Source organism: Fragaria vesca, linkage group LG4 (genome assembly GCF_000184155.1).
Source record: "Fragaria vesca subsp. vesca linkage group LG4, FraVesHawaii_1.0, whole genome shotgun sequence".
Taxonomy (NCBI): Eukaryota; Viridiplantae; Streptophyta; class Magnoliopsida; order Rosales; family Rosaceae; genus Fragaria; species Fragaria vesca.
This window is the reverse complement of record NC_020494.1, coordinates 13308650-13328379: the sequence shown is the minus strand read 5'-3', so window position 1 is coordinate 13328379 and position 19730 is coordinate 13308650. Positions and strand designations below refer to the sequence as shown.

The following is a 19730-nucleotide window of genomic DNA, read 5'->3' as shown; positions in this document are numbered from 1 at the left end:
CTCCACTGACAATCGTGTGTGATGGCTGCTTTTCAAATCTGCGCAAGTCTCTCAGTGCACCAAAGGTAACTATAGACTACCAACCTTTGGAAACTCAACAACTTTGAACTCAAATTTATCACAAGAGTGCTTGTTCTTCCGTGAGACCAATATGGTTATTTGTTACTGTTGCAGGTTGAAAGTCCCTCATGTTTTGTTGGTTTGATCTTGGAGAACTGTGACCTTCCACACGCAAATCATGGACATGTTATTTTGGGAGACCCTTCATCCACCCATCCTGTTTTATCCTATCAGTAGCACCGAGGTTCGTTGTTTGGTGGATGTACCTGGAACAAAAGTGCCTTCAGTAGCTAGTGGTGAAATGGCTAAATACCTGAAAACTGTTGTGGCCCCTCAGGTATGTTTCAATAAGTATCTTGACTTTATTAAATTTGATACACATACCCATCTGAATTGAACTAATCTGAGGTCTACTTGTATTTCAGATTCCCCCACAGCTGCACAATGCTTTTATGGCCGCAGTAGAGAAGGGAAACATTAGGACAATGCAAAACAGAAGCATGGCTGCTAATCCTGTCCCTACTCCTGGTGCAATTTTATTAGGTGATGCGTTCAACATGAGGCATCCTTTAACAGGAGGAGGAATGACTGGTGCTCTTTCAGACATCGTTCTTCTCCGTGATCTTCTTAGACCCCTACGTGATCTCAATGATGCACCTGCTTTATGCAATTACCTTGAAGCATTCTACACACTGCGCAAGGTAAACAATCCATTTGGATAACTCATAACTAAAATGTCTTTTTTTGCCAATGTGGGTTACAATGTGACATTCCTTTTGGCTCCTTACTGATAGTGTACTTGATTTTGCAGCCTGTGTCATCTACCATAAACACACTGGCAGGTGCTTTGTACAAGGTGTTTTGTGCATCACCCGATCCAGCAAGACAAGAAATGCGGGAAGCTTGTTTTGGCTATTTGAGCTTTGGAGGCATCTGTTCATATGGATCAGTATCTCTTCTCTCTGGTCTTAACCCTCGTCCGCTGCACTTGTTTCTCCATTTCTTTGCTGTTGCCATCTATGGTGTCGGCCGCTTAATGCTTCCGTTCCCTTCACCTAAACGAATGTGGCTTGGAATTCGATTGATCTTGGTATGGCAACAAAAACCTTTCCACTACTTTCTTATCAACATGTTTGTCTATTACACATTTCCATGTACACATAACTGGCTGCTTATACAAATCTTTCTGGCTTTCTTTATTAGAGTGCATCAGGCATCATATTGCCCATTATAAAGGGTGAAGGGGTCAGACAGATGTTCTTTCCTGCCACAGTACCAGCATATTACAGATCTCCTCCCGTTTATTGAAAAATGGAAACAAGTCTTGTAACCTAGATCAACATGGAGGGTCAATGCTAATATTAGAAGATAGCAATATACGTTCTTGATTCTTTTAAGATTTGTTTCCAGCTCTGTATCTGATACTTTGTAAATGCCAGTTTCTCTTGAAAGAATATAATTCAATTACTATAACCCAAGTGAATCATTAACAGGCTTGAATTTCAAAGCTCAGTTTCAAATGGCAAATTGCACTTCTTTTTGCCGAACCATATGAAGAACTCTGAACCATTCGTCAGCATTAACCGAGTTCTTATAATAACAATGTAAAAACCGATTGAGAAAGAACAGATGTATTGAAGATCTTTCCATTCCATAGCTATACTAAGACTCCACATGAGCAATGGACAGTACAATTGCAGCATTTCAAAAAGGAAACTCATTACTGCTCGAGTAGCTGCCTCTTCAACATGTCTGGCGTCCAGGACAAAACGAAAAACAACAAAACGGGAAAATGGAGTCTTTCAACAAGGTATTCGACTTTCATAGCTGAAGAAAAGATAATAATTTTATTCGTGGCAACTGACAAAATTCTCTCAACAGTTACAAACATTTATTTCGATTTACAAACAAAGAACATGTGTCATCGAAAGAAAAAATTACAACAAAAATAATTTATACAGATACTTGGGAGATGAGAATTTGGCTCCTGTCTTCTACATTTCTTCCTGTTCATATTCTGGATTCAGGAAGCCAGCTTCAGTGGAATAGTGGATGTACATAACTTTAAGTGGACTTCATAGGTCCACACAAAGATAAGAAATTATAGAGCCGGCCCTCCTTTTGGTCCTCTGGCTAACCTTCCACTTCTCAACCAGGACCTTTTTTATGTTGGGACAGCTTGAAACCACGGTGGCAACTCCAGCAGAAGTTATACCTTGGCAATAAACCATGTGACAGGATGAAAGCATTGTGCAGTTTTTGACAAGATGGTTTAAACCAACATCTGTTATTTGACGGCAATGTGACAGAACAATGTCCTTGAGGTTTGGACAGCCTTCACCTAATTCAGCCAATGACATATCGCCCAAATTCTTGCGAATAAAAAAAATGATATGTCAGGTTGAAAGAGGATATAAGACACATCCAAAATATTTATCTTGCATATATATTGTGTGCATCGATAAATGAATGGAAGACTTCTACTGTTACGATCTAACTAAAATGCTTCCAGGGCCTCAGATACAAGTAAATTAGAAATACTTCTCCTCCACATGAAATGGTAAGGAGCATATTATTGGGCATTTCATACCACTAGTAGCCAAATATAAGATACATGAAAGAGCATAGCACAGTTGTCACGTGAACATGTGGGGCATGCAGGTAATAAGGAGGATGGAAGGAGATAAAGAAAGGGAACACACCTGCAGGACACTTACATCTAGGTAAGTGAGTTCTGCACAACCTCTTGCAATAGCTATCAAACCAGCATCACCAATTTGGTGGCAGCCACTGACATTTAGATATTGAAGGGAGCTACACTGACTAACAGCAATAAGGGCCTCATCCCCCACTCTAATAGTAGAAAGAAAGAATATGATATAAAATGTTAGACTAGCATTCAATAAATACATACACAAAGACTTTGAAAAGAAGTAGTGTGCGGAAATAACTAAAGAATGAAAGCACAAAAGTTGCAAAGAAAAAATGTACCTGTCACAAAATCGGAGGCTAAGGTCGGTTAGGGACCTACAATGCTCTCCAATTGCTACAACTCCCTTGTTTCCAATCTAGACCACGAAAAGGGGAACAAAAACACTTGTCAAATGTAAACCGCTAAAAACTTTCAATGCAAGATAATTAAAAAGAAATGCTTACACGTAAATCTTTCTCCGTAAATGATTACACTTTCAAAAGGAAATATTATTAAAGTGCAGGACCAAATTTATGTTCTAAACTTCAAAATTCTTGAGCAAACCCTCAACCTAAAGTGCAAAAAGATGTACTAAAACTACATGTAACTGGACATCTTGGCAATATGATTAATACCATAAGTGGTGAACAAAAGGAAAATGATGTCAGCGATTAGGGGTATGAACACAAAGTGAGTGGAAGGGGGACAGTACCTCATAACATCGACGAATATGAAGTTTCTTTAAATTCCGGCAGCCTTTAGCAATACTGCAAATAGCTTCATCTCCAATACTTGAGCAATCTACCAAGTGAAGAGCTTGCAAAAACTTACAACCTCGTCCAATCTCACTAAGTGCGAAGTTACCTATCCTCTGGCAGTACAACAATGCTAATTCAGTAAGACGCCTGCGCATTCAAGAGTTGTGGATTAACCAGCTATATTAGAAACACCAACAAAAAGTGCGACCAGGTGTTACCATTGGAATGCATGAAATTACTCTGATGATAAAGCAGAATACTGCAGAACCTTACAGAAAATTCAAAATTTATGATCAAGTCTTTGGAAGTCATGGTAAAAACAAAGTGCCTCACTGTACTTAGAAACACAACCCTACAGTTCCCCAACTGAAATGAATGTGTGGTTTTTTAAGGGTATAACTACTGGACTTCAATAAATTTCCAGCACCAACTGTTGAACATTCATGCAAGCATCTTCATGCAACATTATCAAAGAAAACTAATCAAAGCATCCGTATATTTCTACCTAAAATACCAATTTGAGTTCAGTGTGAGAGGAACATACGGGCAAGATTTCCCTATGGATTCGAGACCCAAAGTTCCGATATTGTGGCACCCATTCACTTCAAGATGTGTAAGTTCCTTGCAGCCTATTGCAATTGACTCCAAAGCCTTGTCACTCAGGAAGGAGCAGTCACTTAGAGTAAGATTTTTTAACTTCTTACATCCACTCCCAATAGCACGTAACTCTCTGCATTGTAGAAACGGAGTTACTTAACGGATAAAGTGACAAAAGAAAAACATCAAATCTCCATAATTTTCAGTTCAGGTTGGTTCATATCAAATGAATTTAGTGCAATTACAGTAAACTTAAGTAGGGCTTCAGCACTCTTTCGTTAAAAATCTTGTCATAACAAAGTCATGTTTAATTTTCACAGTTGCATTATATCCCAATAAAGAACTCAGGTTTAAATCATAAGGAATAATGAGTACTAACTTATCAGTAAACCGCTGGAAGGTATACAGAGCCAAAAACTCCATGGACGAACAATAAGTTCCCACAGCTATCAAAACGTCATCTGTGACATTTATGCACTGTAACTTCAAAACTTTCAAAGCAGGACATCCATGGACCACAGCAAGCACCCCTTTGTTGTGGATGGACTCCGCATCCAACAACAAGCTCTCAAGGGACTTGCAGTGCAACCCCACTGCTTCCAAAGCAACATCAGTTATCTTTACACAAGCCGCAATGCCAAGTGACTTTAACGACTTCCCAACACCACTGGCTAACTCTACCAAACAAGCATCTGTCAATCCCTCGCAAAACTGCAAGTTCAAATCTTCAAGCTGCTTGCAACACTTTCCCACAGCCGCCACTCCCTGATCTCCCACATAGCACCCCTGCCCGATAAAAAGTACATCAAATGCAAGTATTCGAAGCAAGAATTGAACATTAATACAATGCGAAGCCGAAAAGAATTGAAATTAAGCTCGAAACTAAATAAAGAACAATGCCGGAGTAAAAACTCACCTGCAAATCCAATGATTTCAGCAACCTACACTTCTCAGCCAGCGACGTCAATCCGACGCTGGAGACATTAGAGCACCAGATGAGGCTCAGCTTCTCCAGCTTCGGAAAGCCTTCACCTAGCGCAGCCATGCCGGCGTCGGATAAGCTATTAGTCTCAACCCCATCCTCCTCGCTCTTATTGTAACTCGAAGACTTCTTCCCGCGCCTCCTCGCCAAGCTCCCCTTCAAAACCACAAAACCAAAAACGACGACGTTTCGTTTCGTCAGAAGGAAATGATTTCCGAATTGAAATTGAAATCTAGGGATTTCGGATTGAGAGAGTGAAGATTACGAGGTGAACGGGGAGGGAAATGTTGAGGCGCTCGTCAACGAAGACGTGGCGGACGTTGACGAAGCGGCGGGAGAGGAGGTTGACATAGACGTCGGGGCTGCCGGTGGCGCCGATGCGGAGGGTGGTGCGGCTGAGGCGCTCGAGGGCGAGCCAGCGCTTGGAGACGAGGGAGCAGGCGTCGTGGCTGGGCTTGGAGTCGAGGCGCCGGAGGATCTCGACGATGAGCTCTTCGGGGAGACACGTGTTGATCCGGTCATCTCCTCCTCCGCCACGCATCCGTCGCATTTGGTTTGATCGGAATGTTTCGATTTCCGGGTTTGGGTTGATTTGGGATTTGGAAATGGAGAAATGCGTGTTGGGTTTGGTTATATAGTGAGGAGGTGGTTCGGTGGAGCCGGCGGTTTAAGCTGGGAGTGTGGATTGGCGGGAATACCCCTGCGGTTTCTGAGTAACTGCCTCTGTTCACTTTGCCACCATTTTTGGCAAGGTACTTTGTTGAATCGAGTCGGGTTTTGGCGGGTATGAATCGGGTCGGGTACTATTTTTGTGGAGAAATCACGCGTATCGGATAGAGAGGGAAATTGTCTTCTTGTCTTTGACAATGCAAACCGCAAAGTGCACATTGATAGAACATCCAAAACACCAATATGAACCGATAAATCTAATTAAGTTATCTTTTCGATTTTATTTTTTCAAAATACATGTTGGTGTCTAACATATTCATTTTGCAAATCAAGCTCGCACAAATCAAGCTGTCTCTGATTTATAGAGTACTTACATTCTAAGGAGTAAACATGTCATTTTAGTTATCTCTGATTCGTGACTTTTTTCCATTTTAGTTGTCTCAGATTCATACTTCTTCCAGTCCAATTGTCTTCAATTTATGACATATTTCAATTCTAAGTAAAACATGTCATTCAAGTTGTTTCTGATTCATGACTTTTTTCGTTCTTATTGTCTCTAATCCGTATTGGTATGGACGAGAAGAAGAGGAAATAAAGCTCGGCTCGTTATCATGCCCTATTTCGATTCCAAGTAAACATGTCATTAATGTAATTTATTTCTCCTTTCAAAAGAATAATAAGGCGAATGTGTCATTCAATATATAAAACCCGATCTGACTCTAACCTAGTTTCAGTAGCTTGTTACGGTGCTCATCTTTCTTTCTTGTGCCTGCAAAAAATTATTCTACCTACTTAGTAAGTAGTAACCAAAGGGTCCGGTTCAAGGGACATAATATTTGACATTATTTTGTACACTAGTTTTTAACCCTTAAATCTTAGTTAATCAAATGGTTGTAATTAAATGTGAGTATGATTTGGCAAGTGACGTGGAAATCATTTTATTTTTAATAAACAATAATAAATAATTTAGTTAAACAAGTTTCTTTTTAGTAAAGAAAACAAAAGAAAAAAATCCTAGAAGAACATGGCACTGGTGTTCGATCTTCAACATGAAAAAGAATCACAGGTTCATTGCACAAAGGTTTCTTCAAATTATGAAAACTTCCATTTGGGTCATATCAAATTCAATTGCAGATCTAATCTTAATTTGTTTCTAAACAACCAAAATCAGTTCTTAATTGAATACATTTAACAAGCAATCAAATCAATTTGTTCATGATACTATATATGTACTTCTTAGCAAACCCTAATGGCCAATCCAAATTTTATTCTCATTTTTCTCTTTTTGTAATGAGATGTGGATTTTTGGTTTGATATCAACTCAAATTTAGTGCTTTATTTGAAGTTCAATCAAAGCCCTTTGGCTCTAAGGCACGCGTCTGAGAATTTCTTTTCCACGTTGAAGAACACCAGCCATGTTCTTATGGAGTTCTTTCTTTTACATTCTTTATTAAAAAAATTTAACTAAATTTATTTATTTATTTATTGTTTATTGAAAATAAAATAATTTCTACGTCACTTGCCGAATCATACTCACATTTAATTACAACCATTTGATTAATTAAGATCTAAGGATTAAAAACTAATATAAAAAATAATGTCAAATATTGTGTCCTTTCAACCGGTAACCAAATTATTCTATCTCATTTCAACAGATTTGGATTAAATTAGTCCTGTCCTTCGAGATCAGCAGGATATTATTTTTCTTCGACTTGTCCTTCCTGTCGACACGTTGTCCTATCCTTCAAGTTCAACCTGGTCAACTTACAGGTTGATAAATTCATAAAAACAAAGTTTTTTTGTTTTGTTTGTATCTCTAGCAACCATTTGTGTCACTTCACATAAACACGCAGGTGTAAAAAGTGAGATTGAAGCTGCATTTGATGCTGTAAATGGATCCGCACTGGTGACAAAAAAGTAAAGACGGGCTCTTTTCCACCATCGTTCTTCACACCAAACTCAAAGCTTGCTGTAAATTTTCTTCATTTCAGAGAAAAGAGCGAGATTGAGAGAGAGAGAGAAGGGAATTTGATTCCCATCAGATCATCATGTCGTTCTCGTTCTTCAAGCCGTCGAGGCCCAAAACCCCACAGGAGGTCGCCAAGGCCATCAGCGACAGCCTCTCTGCCCTCGACTCCCAGACCGTCGCCGAAGTCAAATCCCTCGAAAAGGTCCTCCTTTATTTGCCTTTCTCTCCCAATTTCAATTCTTTTATCTCAATTTACATTTCTGATGCCTAAAGTTGTGTTCTTGCTGTCAATTTGTTGCTTCATAATATTCAATTAATGTATACTACTCTGTGGGGTAATGTGGTTTAGCATGTATGAAGTAGATGTTGTCAAGCAAGTTAGTTTAGTCTCGAGTGTTGACATTTATGGTTAGAAGTGCTTGGTAAGTCGAGAGTTGAGCAGACATATTGTAATCATTGTGAAGGGATAGTTCATTTACGAATATGATTTACTTATTGTGACAGGCGTTGGAAGAGGTGGAAAAGAATTTCGGGATTATGAGATGTATGCTTGTCGGAGATGGGGAGACGGAAGCTAATACGGAACAAGTTTCACAGCTTGTGTTCGAGATATGCAAGGAGGATGTTCTTGCTCTTCTAGTTCACAAGTTACCAATACTGGGATGGGAAGTAAGTTATGGTCATTTCTCTCATGCTGTCTGGCATATATGAAACATTTATTGCGCAAGATGACATGGTGTCTTCAATACAGGCAAGAAAAGATTTGGTCCATTGTTGGTCCATCTTGTTGAAGCAAAAGGTTGAGGACACTTTTTGCTGCGAACAATACATTGAGAACCATTATGAGTTGCTAGATTTTCTTGTTGCGAGGTGAGTTTGGTATTGTTTTTGTCAGCACTACTGTATAAAGTAAAAAGCTTTTTCTATCCATCCATGTGTTTGTTCAGGTTTCATCTCTATATATTAGATCTCTCTCTCTCTCTCTCTCTCTCTCAGTTATGTGAGAACTGGTGTGGCTTTCTTTAATCTTTAGAGTTTCCCAGAGGGAATGCATTCAGAATGCCACTGTGTGACCCGTGTAGCATTTATGTTGTTTGTATTAGGAAGATGGGGTAAGGATGATGTTCTTGCAAGAAAGCTTATGGAATAGGAGTTCTCAAGTATAGGATACAGAAAAATTGATTTAATGCTGTATACTTGTCATCATTCTTTTTCAATTGGTTTAACTTTGCATGGCACTAATCAATTCTTTTTCAAACAGCTATGATAACAAGGAAATTGCCTTGAATTGTGGAGCTATGTTGAGGGATTGCATCAGATTCCCTACTCTTGCAAAGTAAGACGTTTCATCATTTCTCTTCCCATGCCATTTTATTCTATTTTTGTAAAAGAACCCACTCTCGGTAAGAGAAGAAGATTTTGAATGATTGCTGAAACGTACATGTTTCGTTGTGCAAAGATGTTTGAATCATCCAAGTCAACCTAAACACAGCTTTTGGATGTGGGTTCATTCAAATCTTACCACCCACCCAACTCCCGTTTTGAACTTGTGGTTCTTTTCTGTAAACAGATTTCACAATAGCTGATACCGTCCTCTGCTCTTTTTAAGTTTATGCTTGTTCTAGTTGGTAAGCATGTTTCTTTATTTCACACTTTTGATTTTTGTAGTATTTTTCAGATACATATTGCAGTCTGCAAGCTTCGTTTTGTTCTTCAAATTTGTGGAGTTGCCTAACTTTGATGTAGCTTCTGATGCATTTTCTACCTTTAAGGTGAGATTTACGAGCATCTATGAAGTTGTACCTATCTGAATGGTATTACACTCTTAGGTTCCTATCTTTCTTTCATACATCACTGAGCTAGTTCTTGGCAGGATTTACTTACTAAACATGGAACGGTGGTATCTGAATTTTTGACCGCGCACTATGATGAGGTTGGTTCACACTTTGTCGTTATATATTTTTCTGTAATAGTCTAGCCAGTGGCGAGTGTTGCTGCTTGGCTTTTAATATGATTTTCTTGATCGGATATTCTAGACCTAGGATGTTTTCTTTGCCAAGATGGATCTTGGAGGACAGTTTGATATTCTGAATATGTGTTAGTCTGGGGACAAAATAAATCTAAGCCCCTTAATTTTACATCTGCATGGTGTAGGCATTGAAGATAGCTTTCTTCACTATTGTCTATGTAAATTTGTAGTGCATTATATTTTTAGCTTGTCTGATCAGAATTTCTTGTTCCAGTTCTTCGATCTGTATGAAAAACTGTTGACATCTCCTAACTACGTGACTAGGAGGCAGTCTTTAAAGGTCAGTTATGGTCAAGAAACTTTTTGAGTTTGGTCTGCAATTCTTTTGAACTATTGCATTTGCTAATGATAGATATTGTTTGTTGATTAGCTTCTTACGGATTTCCTATTGGAGCCTCCTAATTCTCATATAATGAAATGCTACATTTTAGAAGTTCGGTTCTTGAAAGTCATGATGATGCTGCTGAAGGTATTTTCTTTTAGTTATTCTATGACTCCTATCACTGTGCTATTTACGTTTGTAACCACTGGGTGATACTATACATTCACTTTTTGATACTTAGGTTTTTGTTTAGACTGTAACACTGAATAAAAACCAGCTTTCAAGTTTTAACGTGTGTCCTTGGAAAATGAAGTTTTTGCTGTTGCTTTTTTGTGCTCTCACATTTTTTTTTTTATCATTGTTGCTATTGAATATGAGCAGGATTCAAGCAAAAACATCCAAATCGCTGCCTTCCACATTTTCAAGGTGCTGGCCCCCCTCATTTTAACTCTCTCCACATCTTTTTGTGTATTTTGTATGTCTGAATGGGTGTGGTTAGAAACTTGGAATATGGATTTCTTTGTGGCTATCAGTTGAACCGTCATGAGAATGATGTGTTTGAGTTGAATGTCAAGATCCATACTATCTCTAGTTTCCTCATGTTTCTCTTTTTTATAATTTAATTTTTATATTTTAGCAGGTCTTTGTTGCTAATCCTAATAAGCCCCGAGAAGTCAAGGTTATTCTGGCCAAGAACCATGAAAAATTGACAGAGTTGCTCCAGAATCTTTCTGCTGGAAAAGGTGATATTTTTCTGGCCATCATCAGCTGTAGTGAAATGTGATTGAGCTCCACAAAAGATTATGAAAATCTAAATTTCATGTCCTTGTTATTGTTGCTGATTTATGGTTTTCGAGCAGGTGATGAAGATGACCAATTTGAAGAGGAAAAGGAGCTAATCATCAAGGAAATTGAATTAGTAACCCAACAACCTAATCTTGGACACTAGTTTGTATCTCCTAGTTGCCTTTCTTCCAAAGTCCTATGTTCGAATTTTAATGCTTCTATTGTAACGATCTTCTGACAAACACTGTTTGCCAAACAAAAAAGAGAGAACAAAGAAGGAACTCATAGAACATGATGGTTTCAATGCACTAGCAGGAGTGGATGTATCAAGATATGTATCCCCTTGTAATCTTGTTGAATTAAAAAAGAAAAGAAGGAAATTCTATTCAATACACACATTGTAAAAGTGGTGTGGTTGTTATTGGGTAATTTTGATCACTGTATGAGTTTATATTGTATAGTTGCTTGTTCCACAGGTTTTTCCATTTGAAGATTTTTCATTACTTGATTGATCAAACAAATCCACCAGACCTGAGAATTTGTACTTTGATGTGAGATGGACTGCATGTCTACATCAAAGGTTGGTTCTTGCAGGTGGCCACAATCTATAGAACTATAGGAGTATGATTCAGAGAAACCTGCAGAAAATGAGCTTTACCGACGGAAGACGAAGGTTTGTCAGTAAAGCTAACTATCGGATGAACGGTTTGTTGGCAAAATGTGCCATTTTTAAGGCAAATTGGTCGCTAGAAATGGTTGATGTATTTTTCGAAAATCTGAAGACATCAACTCAGACCGGATATATCATATATCACACTTTTTTTTCTTAGAGTTTAGAGTAATTTTAAATACACACCTCTAATCTCTTAATACACACCATTTACTTAATATACTACCTATCTAGTTTTTCATTTCAATATTATACTAAATACACATCTCAAACTGCCTAAAATACTCTCAGTATCTAAAACTAATAATAATCTGTTATTTAATATAATTATTATATATTTACTATTCACAACTCTCTTTACGTATTCTCTTTATTTTCTGTAGTTTTTTGATCAGTTAAAATTTGAAAAAAAATAAAAATAATTGAACATACATAATTTTTTCAAAGTTAAGAAACTTATAGAATTACAATAGCATAAAAACTAGTTTTTAGTCTGTAAGATAAAACTAAAAAAAATTCAAACGAATCAGCAAATAGTACATGTGATTACGACAGTAGTCGAAATTCAGGTGATGAATTTTGGAGAAGAGGTTTTTTATTTCTTTTCTTTTGATGCATAGTGAAGAGAGTTATGTTTTAGGGAAGATGAAGTTTCTTTTTTTCCTTAGTAATTGATGGATGTTTTTGTAATTAAACATACATATAAAATATGATGTGAAATATAAAATAATAGAGGTGTGTATTAAGAGATTAGAGGTGTGTATTTAAAATTTCTCTTTTTCTTAATGTTATGATCAATTAACCAGGATACTTTATTTCCGTTGATCACAAGATACTATTCAATGTGACAAATGCTTCGATGTGAATAACCAAAAACTCTTTTGGAGCCTCCACACAAGGGTTTAACGTTTTTAGATATAATCACTTGTGACATTTTAAGGTTTACTTCAAAAGGATCAAGTTAGGGTTTGTGGCAACAATTCCAACTTACTTCAAATTGAAGTAATTCAAAATTTGAGAAGAGTCGTTAAATCATTTCAACTGGTGCATTACAGTTCATATGTGAAGGACTACTTAGAATGAGAGGTTCATACCCAACATTGTTACATCGAGATATGGTTGTAACGAACCCTATAGACCATAGCGACTAATTTTTTTTAAAAAAAAAGGAAAACAAGCGACTCTTTTTACAAAATGACAACTTAAACCGACATCTACTTTCGAGTCTTGACTGCTAACAATCTCATAAACTAAAAAACATTTACCCATTTGCGTAAATTAAATTGACCGCCATGGTGCCCAACTTCCCGACCCTTTTAGGATATTCTATTACTATTTTTTTTTTTTCGTTAATAGCTTTATTTCGTTTCATTAATGAAGTAGAGATTATTCCAACTAGCTTTTCAAAGGAAATATTAACACATTTCCATGTGTATTAAATCCTTAGCCCCAAGAAAGAAACCAATTGACACTAATATGGACATATAGACAAAGATAGGTGCAATCACTTTAATTTCTTTTTAGTCTATCTATTAAATATGTTCTTAACTTAAATCGTAATCAATTATTGGAAAATCAAAATCAAAATCAAAAGGAAATATTTATTTCTCGTTACGGCACCAAAACGTGCCTATATATACGATTGATAAGGAATTCGAGGACTCCCGACTCATCTTGGACTCTGATCCCCACCGCCGGCCTTTTATTCCGATATCATGGATTTCTTCAAGTCCGTCTTCTCCGACGATCCCGATCCCTCCGATGACGACTCAACCTCCCTCTCCCAAACCGAAGACGTCGCCAGCCCCGACCCGGAGCAAACTCCGGACTCGAACTCCCATACCACCGGGGCGTGGAGCTTCGGAGGTCTGATGACGACCCTCGCGACCAAGTCCGAGTCGGTGCTGCAGACCTACCGCCGCGATCTGGCGGAGCTCGGCTCCGGGCTGAAGAAGGAGACGGCGGTGATCCGGGATGTGGCCTCACGCGCCGTGAAGGAGCTCCCTGCTTCGCTCGATGTCGGCGCGTCAGTGGCTCAGGTGTCGCTAGAGTCGGTGGGGCAGGCGATCGACGACATCGGGAGCACGGTGTGGAAGTCGACGGCGGAGATCATCTCTCACGGTAGGGAAGCTATTAAGATTGATGATGTTGAATCTGATAATAATAATAGTAACTCTGAAAATAATGATAGGAGATTGAGTAGTAGTGGTAGTGGTTTGAGGAAGTATAGTAGGTTTGAAGCTCAGGTTAGGGCGATTCAGAGTAGTGTGAGTACTTACTTGGAGGAGCCGGAGGATTCGGAGAGCTATAGGGAGTGGAAATTAGGGTTTGTGATGGAGGCGAAAGCCGAGGAGATTGCGAATTTGATGAGGGAGAATGGAGTGATTGGTGAGATTCATGAGGAGATTGTGCCTGGTAAGGTCGATGATGGGAGCTTCTGGAGTAGGTACTTTTATAGGGTGTATAAGTTGAAGGAAGTGGAGGATGCTAGAGATAAGCTTGTGAAGCGTGCCATATCCGGTGAGGAAGAGGATTTGAGTTGGGATTTCGATGACGATGTAGAGGAGGAGGAGGAAGAGAAGAAGGTTTCTGGCCCTAGTGGGAGTGTGGAGTTGGAGAAGGGAGAACATAGTGGTGTAGTGGTGAGAGAGTCTGATGATGCTGCGGGTGTTGAAATTGTGCCGAGGCAGTCTGTAAGCAGTGACAAGTCGGAGGTGAAATCGGATTCTTGCAAAGAGAGTGATATCTCGATTATTTCGAGCCAGCCCTCGATGCCGGGAGAAGAAGATCTAGGGTGGGATGAGATTGAAGATATTGGGAGCAGTGATGAGAAGAAGGGGGAGGGTGTTGGGAGCACAAGTAGAGTCGATTTGCATAAGAGGCTTAGTGCTGCAGAGGAAGAGGAGGATTTGAGCTGGGATATCGAAGATGATGATGAAGATGGTGTTACTAAATCATGATAAAACCATGTTCTTTATGATAATTGTTCATTTCGTTCATATAGCTTATTATGTACATAATTGTTCTGAACATATGTTCTTTATAGTACATAAGTGATTGCATTCACATCAATGCCACATTTTATAGTTGAATATAGAAATTTTGGTTTTGTGTGAGTTCACCTTGATGCATTCTTTGCACCCTTTTGAATTTCTCGTCTGAGGTACATGTTGGTTTCGTGTGAGTTCACCCTGATGCATTCTTTGCACCCTTCCTGTCTGAGGAACATGTTGGTTGTATGATACCAACTAAAGACGGTTGCCGTTCTGTGATTTACTGACCAACAGCTGAAGCAAAGGAAAAAGATTAAGATGGTTTCATTCTCTCCCATTCCTCTACTGGAACTGGTAATCGAGTCCCCAGGTAAATAACTAGAGAACCACAGTTTATCGACTATATCTTTGGTTTTCAAAACAGAGAAAATATGCATATGAAGACCTCTCGTGAATTCCGATTTAGGAAATTAGGTGAATCATAAACCAAACGGGAAGAGTCACCCCCCCTAGCACCAGCTGCTACATCGGCAAAACCACAAAAGGAACACCTTCCATAATATAGGCAAGTCATTGAAGTGACCATCTTCATTTGCTTATCTTGCAGAAACACAATACCCTAAATGAGTGTTTTTCGAATTTTCTCTTTGAACATCAAGTTCAAAGCTCAACATGTTTATGCTCCCTCTTCATGTATAAAGTGCTGAAGATAAGCATGCATTATCCTGTCTATACCAGGATTTTAATTTCTGATATGAATTGAAAATGGTGTTTTGCATAATGAGGTTGCAACTGCACGCTGCAAGTCTCCTTTTATCACATCCTTGTAGACATTTCGGGAGGAGTAAGGAGGAGTTTCATAGAAGTAAATGGTATTTGGTGTAAGAATAATTTTGGACTCAAACACAGTCTAAGACTTGAAGATAGGATATGGATTCATTCAACAAGAAGTATGATATATGTATTGTGATTGAATAAGGCCTATTCAGATGTTAACCTTGAGTTGAATAAGGATTCAGTTATAGGATTGAATTCAATTTTGATCATTATATAAAGGAGGCTAGGTCCCTGTGTTCTTTATCGCTTTTGGATTGAGTTTGGCATTCCCATAGGCCATAGTGCTGCTTGATACAGAAACACAGAAGACCTGTATCCATCTCTTGTTCGTCTGTGCAGCCAATTCAGAAGTTCATCACAATGGTGTTATCATTGAAGATAGCAGTCAAAGGCAGATTGGAGGTCGAACTAAGGTATGTTCCTGGTTATTCCAAGAAAACTCTAAATATACAGAATGTTCTTGTTCTTCATAATTTTGTGTTTGTGATGTTGTAAATAGATTCAAAATAAAGTTATTAGATGGTTGTTAGGATTCTGATTACCATCTAATAATGGTATCAGAGCTGCAGGAATTTTACAAAATCACAAATCGCAAAAGTTTTTTGGTTTTCAGTCAAGAACAGGTTTTTTGAAAAATATTTTCTTTAAACCAAAACTTAATCAACAGGCTTAAAAGCATGCTTAATCTGTTTTTACAAGGATCCTTTTGTTTTAAGTTCTAGGCCCATAATCAAATCCCAAAATACAGTCATGATTGGTTATGACTGTGATTCTATAACTTTAGGAGGTGGAGAAATGATAAAGAATTCTACATGGGATGCATCAGAACATATATTACTGTTTGTTAAATCCTAAACTTGAAGGAGAGTTAAAAGAAAATAGCTCCACAGATGACTCATGGCATTACTATGAATGGCATAGGACCAATAGGATGGCAAAAAGTGTGATTAGGTGGACTATGTCTAAGATTGTGAGAGGGTCTGTAGAGGAACCTGATGATGCAGTAGACTACATGGCTGCTATTGCTGAGAAATTTGAGGAAAGTGAGAAGGCTGAAGGTGCTAGGCTTAATAAGGAGTTCCAGGAACTTAAGTATATGATGGAGCTAGGAGTGTTAGGGAGCATATTATGCATAAGGTACTCCTAAATGGTACGCTCAGAGATTTGAGGATGGGAGTTTCAGATGCACAACTGGTGCATGAGGCTTTATATTCTCTCCGATCCCAACCACAGTCAGTAACCTGAGAACTACCTACAATGCCCTTGAGACCAAATGGACTATGAACAAGCATGTCTCTATGTGTGTGGATGAAGGAAATAGATTTCGTAATGAGGCTAGACCATATACTGCAGTCAACTTGGTGGAAAAAGTGGAAGAAGAAGAATAAGAACAAGGTTAAGCAAACCACCAAGTTGACTGCAGTAGATGGTCTAGCCTCAATACGAATTCTATTTTCCTCATCCACACACACGGAGATAAGCTTATTCACAGTCCATTTGGTTGCAAGAGCATTGTAGGTAGTTTACTGAATGTGGTTGGGAGAAAATATAAAGCCTCATGCACCAATTGTGCATCTGAAACTCTCATCCTGAAATCTCTGAGCTTACCATTTAAGAGTACCTTCGGGAATAAGGTAGAATCCAACCTCTGGTATATTCGTTGGTAAAGCTCCATGGCAATTATATGTCTCCGGTTCATATTCTAGAAAGAAACAGCACACCGTAGGAAAAGAGTTTTGGTTCTCTATTGTGTGATTTAGTAATCTCACTAAGCAATGAGGTTGAACTTTGGGAGATGGCCGAAGTATCTAATAGGAGGGTGGAAAATCTAAGATCGCAGACAATAACTGCAAAATGTCTCGACCCTCAAAAGCAAATCGCAAAAGAGTCTCAACAAATTAACTGATTGAATTTTTCCCCATGTGGCATGGACTGCCGGCACAGAAAGACCAGAAAACATATATAGCTTAGGAGTCCGGACACAGCCATTTGCTTCTGAAGAGGTTCAAAAGGGTGGTAAAATACTAATTTTTTTTTGGTAAATAAACGAGTATATTAAAAGAAAAAAGAGAGGGCAAGCCCAGTACAACCGAAGCCAAAGGCAAAGAAGCTACAGAACAACAAAAACCAAGCTAACCAAAAGAAAGCAAAACAAAACCTAAAAAAGGAACAAAGAAGAAAAACTAAGAGGTATCTAAGCTCCACTTTCCAGCAATATATCTATCAGTAATGGATGGCTTAAACTTGATGGAAATGAGCCTACATCTGATCATGGAAATAATATTCTTGAGAACCACAGCACATCTTTCATTTCTAAAGATACGATTATTCCTCTCTTTCCAAATGAGGTAAACAGTAACAGAAAGACCGAGTTTCTTGATGGTAGAAGAGAGAGACTTACCTCCCCACCGAGAAGAAGCCCATTCAATAAATAAAGGCCAAGGGGGGTTCAACCAAGGCACCACAAGAACAAAGAACACTTTTCCAAACATGCAGCGAGAAAGAGCAAGCAAAGAAAAGATGATTGATATTTTCTGGAACTAGACCACAAAGAGGGCATAGAGAACTAATTAATTTGAGGAGAATAAGTAGTGATCCTGTCAAGAGTAGCAAGCTTACCATGAACAGCCAACCAAAGAATGAAACTGGCTCTAGGAATATTATTGGTAAACCACACAATCTTTGCCCAATCAACAACAGGATGATGAATCCGAATCTGATCCATCGTAGAAGCTGTAGAGAAAATTCCAGAAGTAGAAGGTAACCAAATACAAGAATCCTTGCAACTTGAATTTGGAATAAGACCGATAAACTTACATATGTTTAAGTTTAGCTACATTTTCTCTGTTGCAACCTTAGTTTTCTTTCTACCTGTGGTAGTGGATGAGTTGTAGGCAAATGTAACACCTCTGTCTTACATTTCTCAAACACTGATATCTTGTATATACTCTTTCTATTGACTTTCCCAAAGCATAGGTAAGTTCAAATTTATGGTATAGAGTATAGACTATAAAGTATAGTCTCTGTGTTGAATGTCATGGCAGTTAAGAAGCTCAAACTTGAACCAGAATTTCTATATAGTATATGTTGGTTGCTCTCTTTTGTTTAGTTACAGTAAAGAGACATAAATCCTATTAACTAAATTGAAGGGCAATAGGGATCTCATCTGTGCTGAAGGGATTGACATTAACAAATCTTGACTGTGCTCAAGGGAATCATGTTCGAGTTAAATTACTGGTCGCGGGATGCCTCCCACAAATTCAAAAAGTCATCTTTGAAAGCTATCTATTAATCTATATATTTGTCTGCTTGAATGAACCCTCCCTGGCCAAGTATTATGGCATGTACATGAAGATACCCAAGTCTTCTAGGAACACCAACTTGGTGAGCTTTTTTTTTGAGATTGAATTGATAAATTCATGCTTTGGACATACAACGAAAATACATAAAAGACGTACAAACTTCATATTTCATGGAGGGGCTGAGATAATATCAGCAGCAATTGGTCAGTCACAGAACACATGAGCACTATCTTCATACTTAAGCATGTACCCTCTAGTAGTGAATGTGCACTTTTCCTGGGCAACTATTGTTTTCCACAATCTGTGCCAGACTGCCACAGAAGTTAACTATTGATTTAGACTAACTTGCATGTTAATCCTGTGCAACAAGTTCAGCATTGCATAATGTTAAAACAATAATGCACATTCACTAGGATTAGTGATCGTTAACCAATACAAAACTTCGACATATACTTAAAGGTCGCTGGTGGTAGCAAAGGAAGTCCGGTAGGAAGGCCGGTCTATATATATGACATATACTTAAAGGCTTCAGTTGTACACACCTGCATAGTCATTCTATGGACACAGAGAGAACAACATGAGTAGAATAGAACTAGAGAGGACAATAACAAGCAAATGAAACATTAACTTGAATGACAATAGTAGCAGCTGAAGATTAATTACAAAAATGCTGTTAGACCATTTTTGGAGAATACATTCCCTGGAAATAAACACCTAGGGCCAATGATGAACACTCTTGCAAGGGAGGAAAGTACCAAATGAACATATCGATAACTACAAATGAAAATAGAAAAAGTCCCATTAAACATCAATCAAGGAAACACTGATACTTATGTTTAGGTTATGTTTATTAACCTGCATAAAGAAATGCGCGCAAGTTTGATATAATGGAACTTGCAGGAGATGAAGACGAGAAAATGTAAAATATATGCGTGATACCTAATAGATTGATTTTTCACTACTTTATATAGAGATTGTAACGCCCGCACAACTCTAAATAGTAGAGAGAGAGAGAGAGAGAGAGAGAGAGAGAGAGAGAGAGAGAGAGAGAGAGAGAGAGAGAG

At 38.3% G+C, this 19730-nt stretch overlaps 3 protein-coding genes and 1 pseudogene across 5 annotated transcripts in view; 3 read left to right on the top strand and 1 right to left on the bottom strand.

Moving 5' to 3' along the window:
• The window catches only part of LOC101306514, a 3504-nt pseudogene extending 2136 nt beyond the window's left edge, over positions 1-1368 (top strand). Inside the window, exons 5-9 of the transcript XR_184494.1 lie at positions 1-65; positions 175-397; positions 486-761; positions 872-1150; positions 1264-1368. The exon at positions 1-65 is cut by the window's left edge and continues 31 nt beyond it. The product of XR_184494.1 is annotated as a squalene monooxygenase-like (transcript). The remainder of the gene's footprint in view (positions 66-174; positions 398-485; positions 762-871; positions 1151-1263) is intronic.
• A 550-nt stretch (positions 1369-1918) lies between these two features.
• Positions 1919-5630, bottom strand: LOC101300813 (F-box/LRR-repeat protein 4-like). The gene is made up of 8 exons (XM_004296926.1): positions 5355-5630; positions 5024-5245; positions 4487-4893; positions 4055-4240; positions 3465-3657; positions 3052-3128; positions 2763-2913; positions 1919-2432 (listed from the first exon to the last, which is right to left on the bottom strand). The coding sequence occupies exons 1-8, from the start codon at positions 5628-5630 to the stop codon at positions 2136-2138; spliced, it is 1809 nt and encodes a 602-aa protein (XP_004296974.1). The 3' UTR covers positions 1919-2135.
• Positions 5631-7568: 1938 nt separating this feature from the next.
• LOC101304274 (calcium-binding protein 39-like) lies at positions 7569-11227 on the top strand. 2 transcript variants are annotated; one of them, XM_004296938.1, is made up of 12 exons: positions 7569-7929; positions 8232-8396; positions 8479-8597; positions 8831-8839; positions 8989-9063; positions 9406-9499; positions 9601-9660; positions 9971-10036; positions 10127-10225; positions 10460-10504; positions 10716-10821; positions 10939-11225. In XM_004296938.1, the coding sequence occupies exons 1-12, from the start codon at positions 7807-7809 to the stop codon at positions 11025-11027; spliced, it is 1050 nt and encodes a 349-aa protein (XP_004296986.1). In that variant the 5' UTR covers positions 7569-7806; the 3' UTR covers positions 11028-11225. The 2 variants fall into 2 exon arrangements, with proteins under 2 accessions (XP_004296986.1, XP_004296987.1); XM_004296939.1 differs by lacking the exon at positions 8831-8839 and having other exon boundaries at positions 10719-10821; positions 10939-11227.
• Positions 11228-13234: 2007 nt separating this feature from the next.
• Positions 13235-14653, top strand: LOC101312242. The gene has a single exon (XM_004296963.1). The coding sequence runs from the start codon at positions 13250-13252 to the stop codon at positions 14492-14494; it is 1245 nt and encodes a 414-aa protein (XP_004297011.1). The 5' UTR covers positions 13235-13249; the 3' UTR covers positions 14495-14653.
• The last annotated feature ends 5077 nt before the right edge of the window (positions 14654-19730 follow it).

What these genes read in the sequence shown, in the direction of transcription:
- LOC101300813 (XM_004296926.1), bottom strand. Translation starts at nt 5,630, where the DNA reads ATGCGTGGCGGAGGAGGAGATGACCGGATCAACACGTGTCTCCCCGAA. An exon ending in ATATTCGTCGATGTTATGAG is followed by an intron (nt 3,129 to 3,464) that starts GTACTGTCCCCC and finishes TTCGTGGTCTAG; the next exon opens with ATTGGAAACAAGGGAGTTGT. An exon ending in AGCCTCCGATTTTGTGACAG is followed by an intron (nt 2,914 to 3,051) that starts GTACATTTTTTC and finishes TTCTACTATTAG; the next exon opens with AGTGGGGGATGAGGCCCTTA.
- LOC101304274 (XM_004296938.1), top strand. Translation starts at nt 7,807, where the DNA reads ATGTCGTTCTCGTTCTTCAAGCCGTCGAGGCCCAAAACCCCACAGGAG. An exon ending in ATGCATTTTCTACCTTTAAG is followed by an intron (nt 9,500 to 9,600) that starts GTGAGATTTACG and finishes AGTTCTTGGCAG; the next exon opens with GATTTACTTACTAAACATGG. An exon ending in TGACCGCGCACTATGATGAG is followed by an intron (nt 9,661 to 9,970) that starts GTTGGTTCACAC and finishes TTCTTGTTCCAG; the next exon opens with TTCTTCGATCTGTATGAAAA.
- LOC101312242 (XM_004296963.1), top strand. Translation starts at nt 13,250, where the DNA reads ATGGATTTCTTCAAGTCCGTCTTCTCCGACGATCCCGATCCCTCCGAT.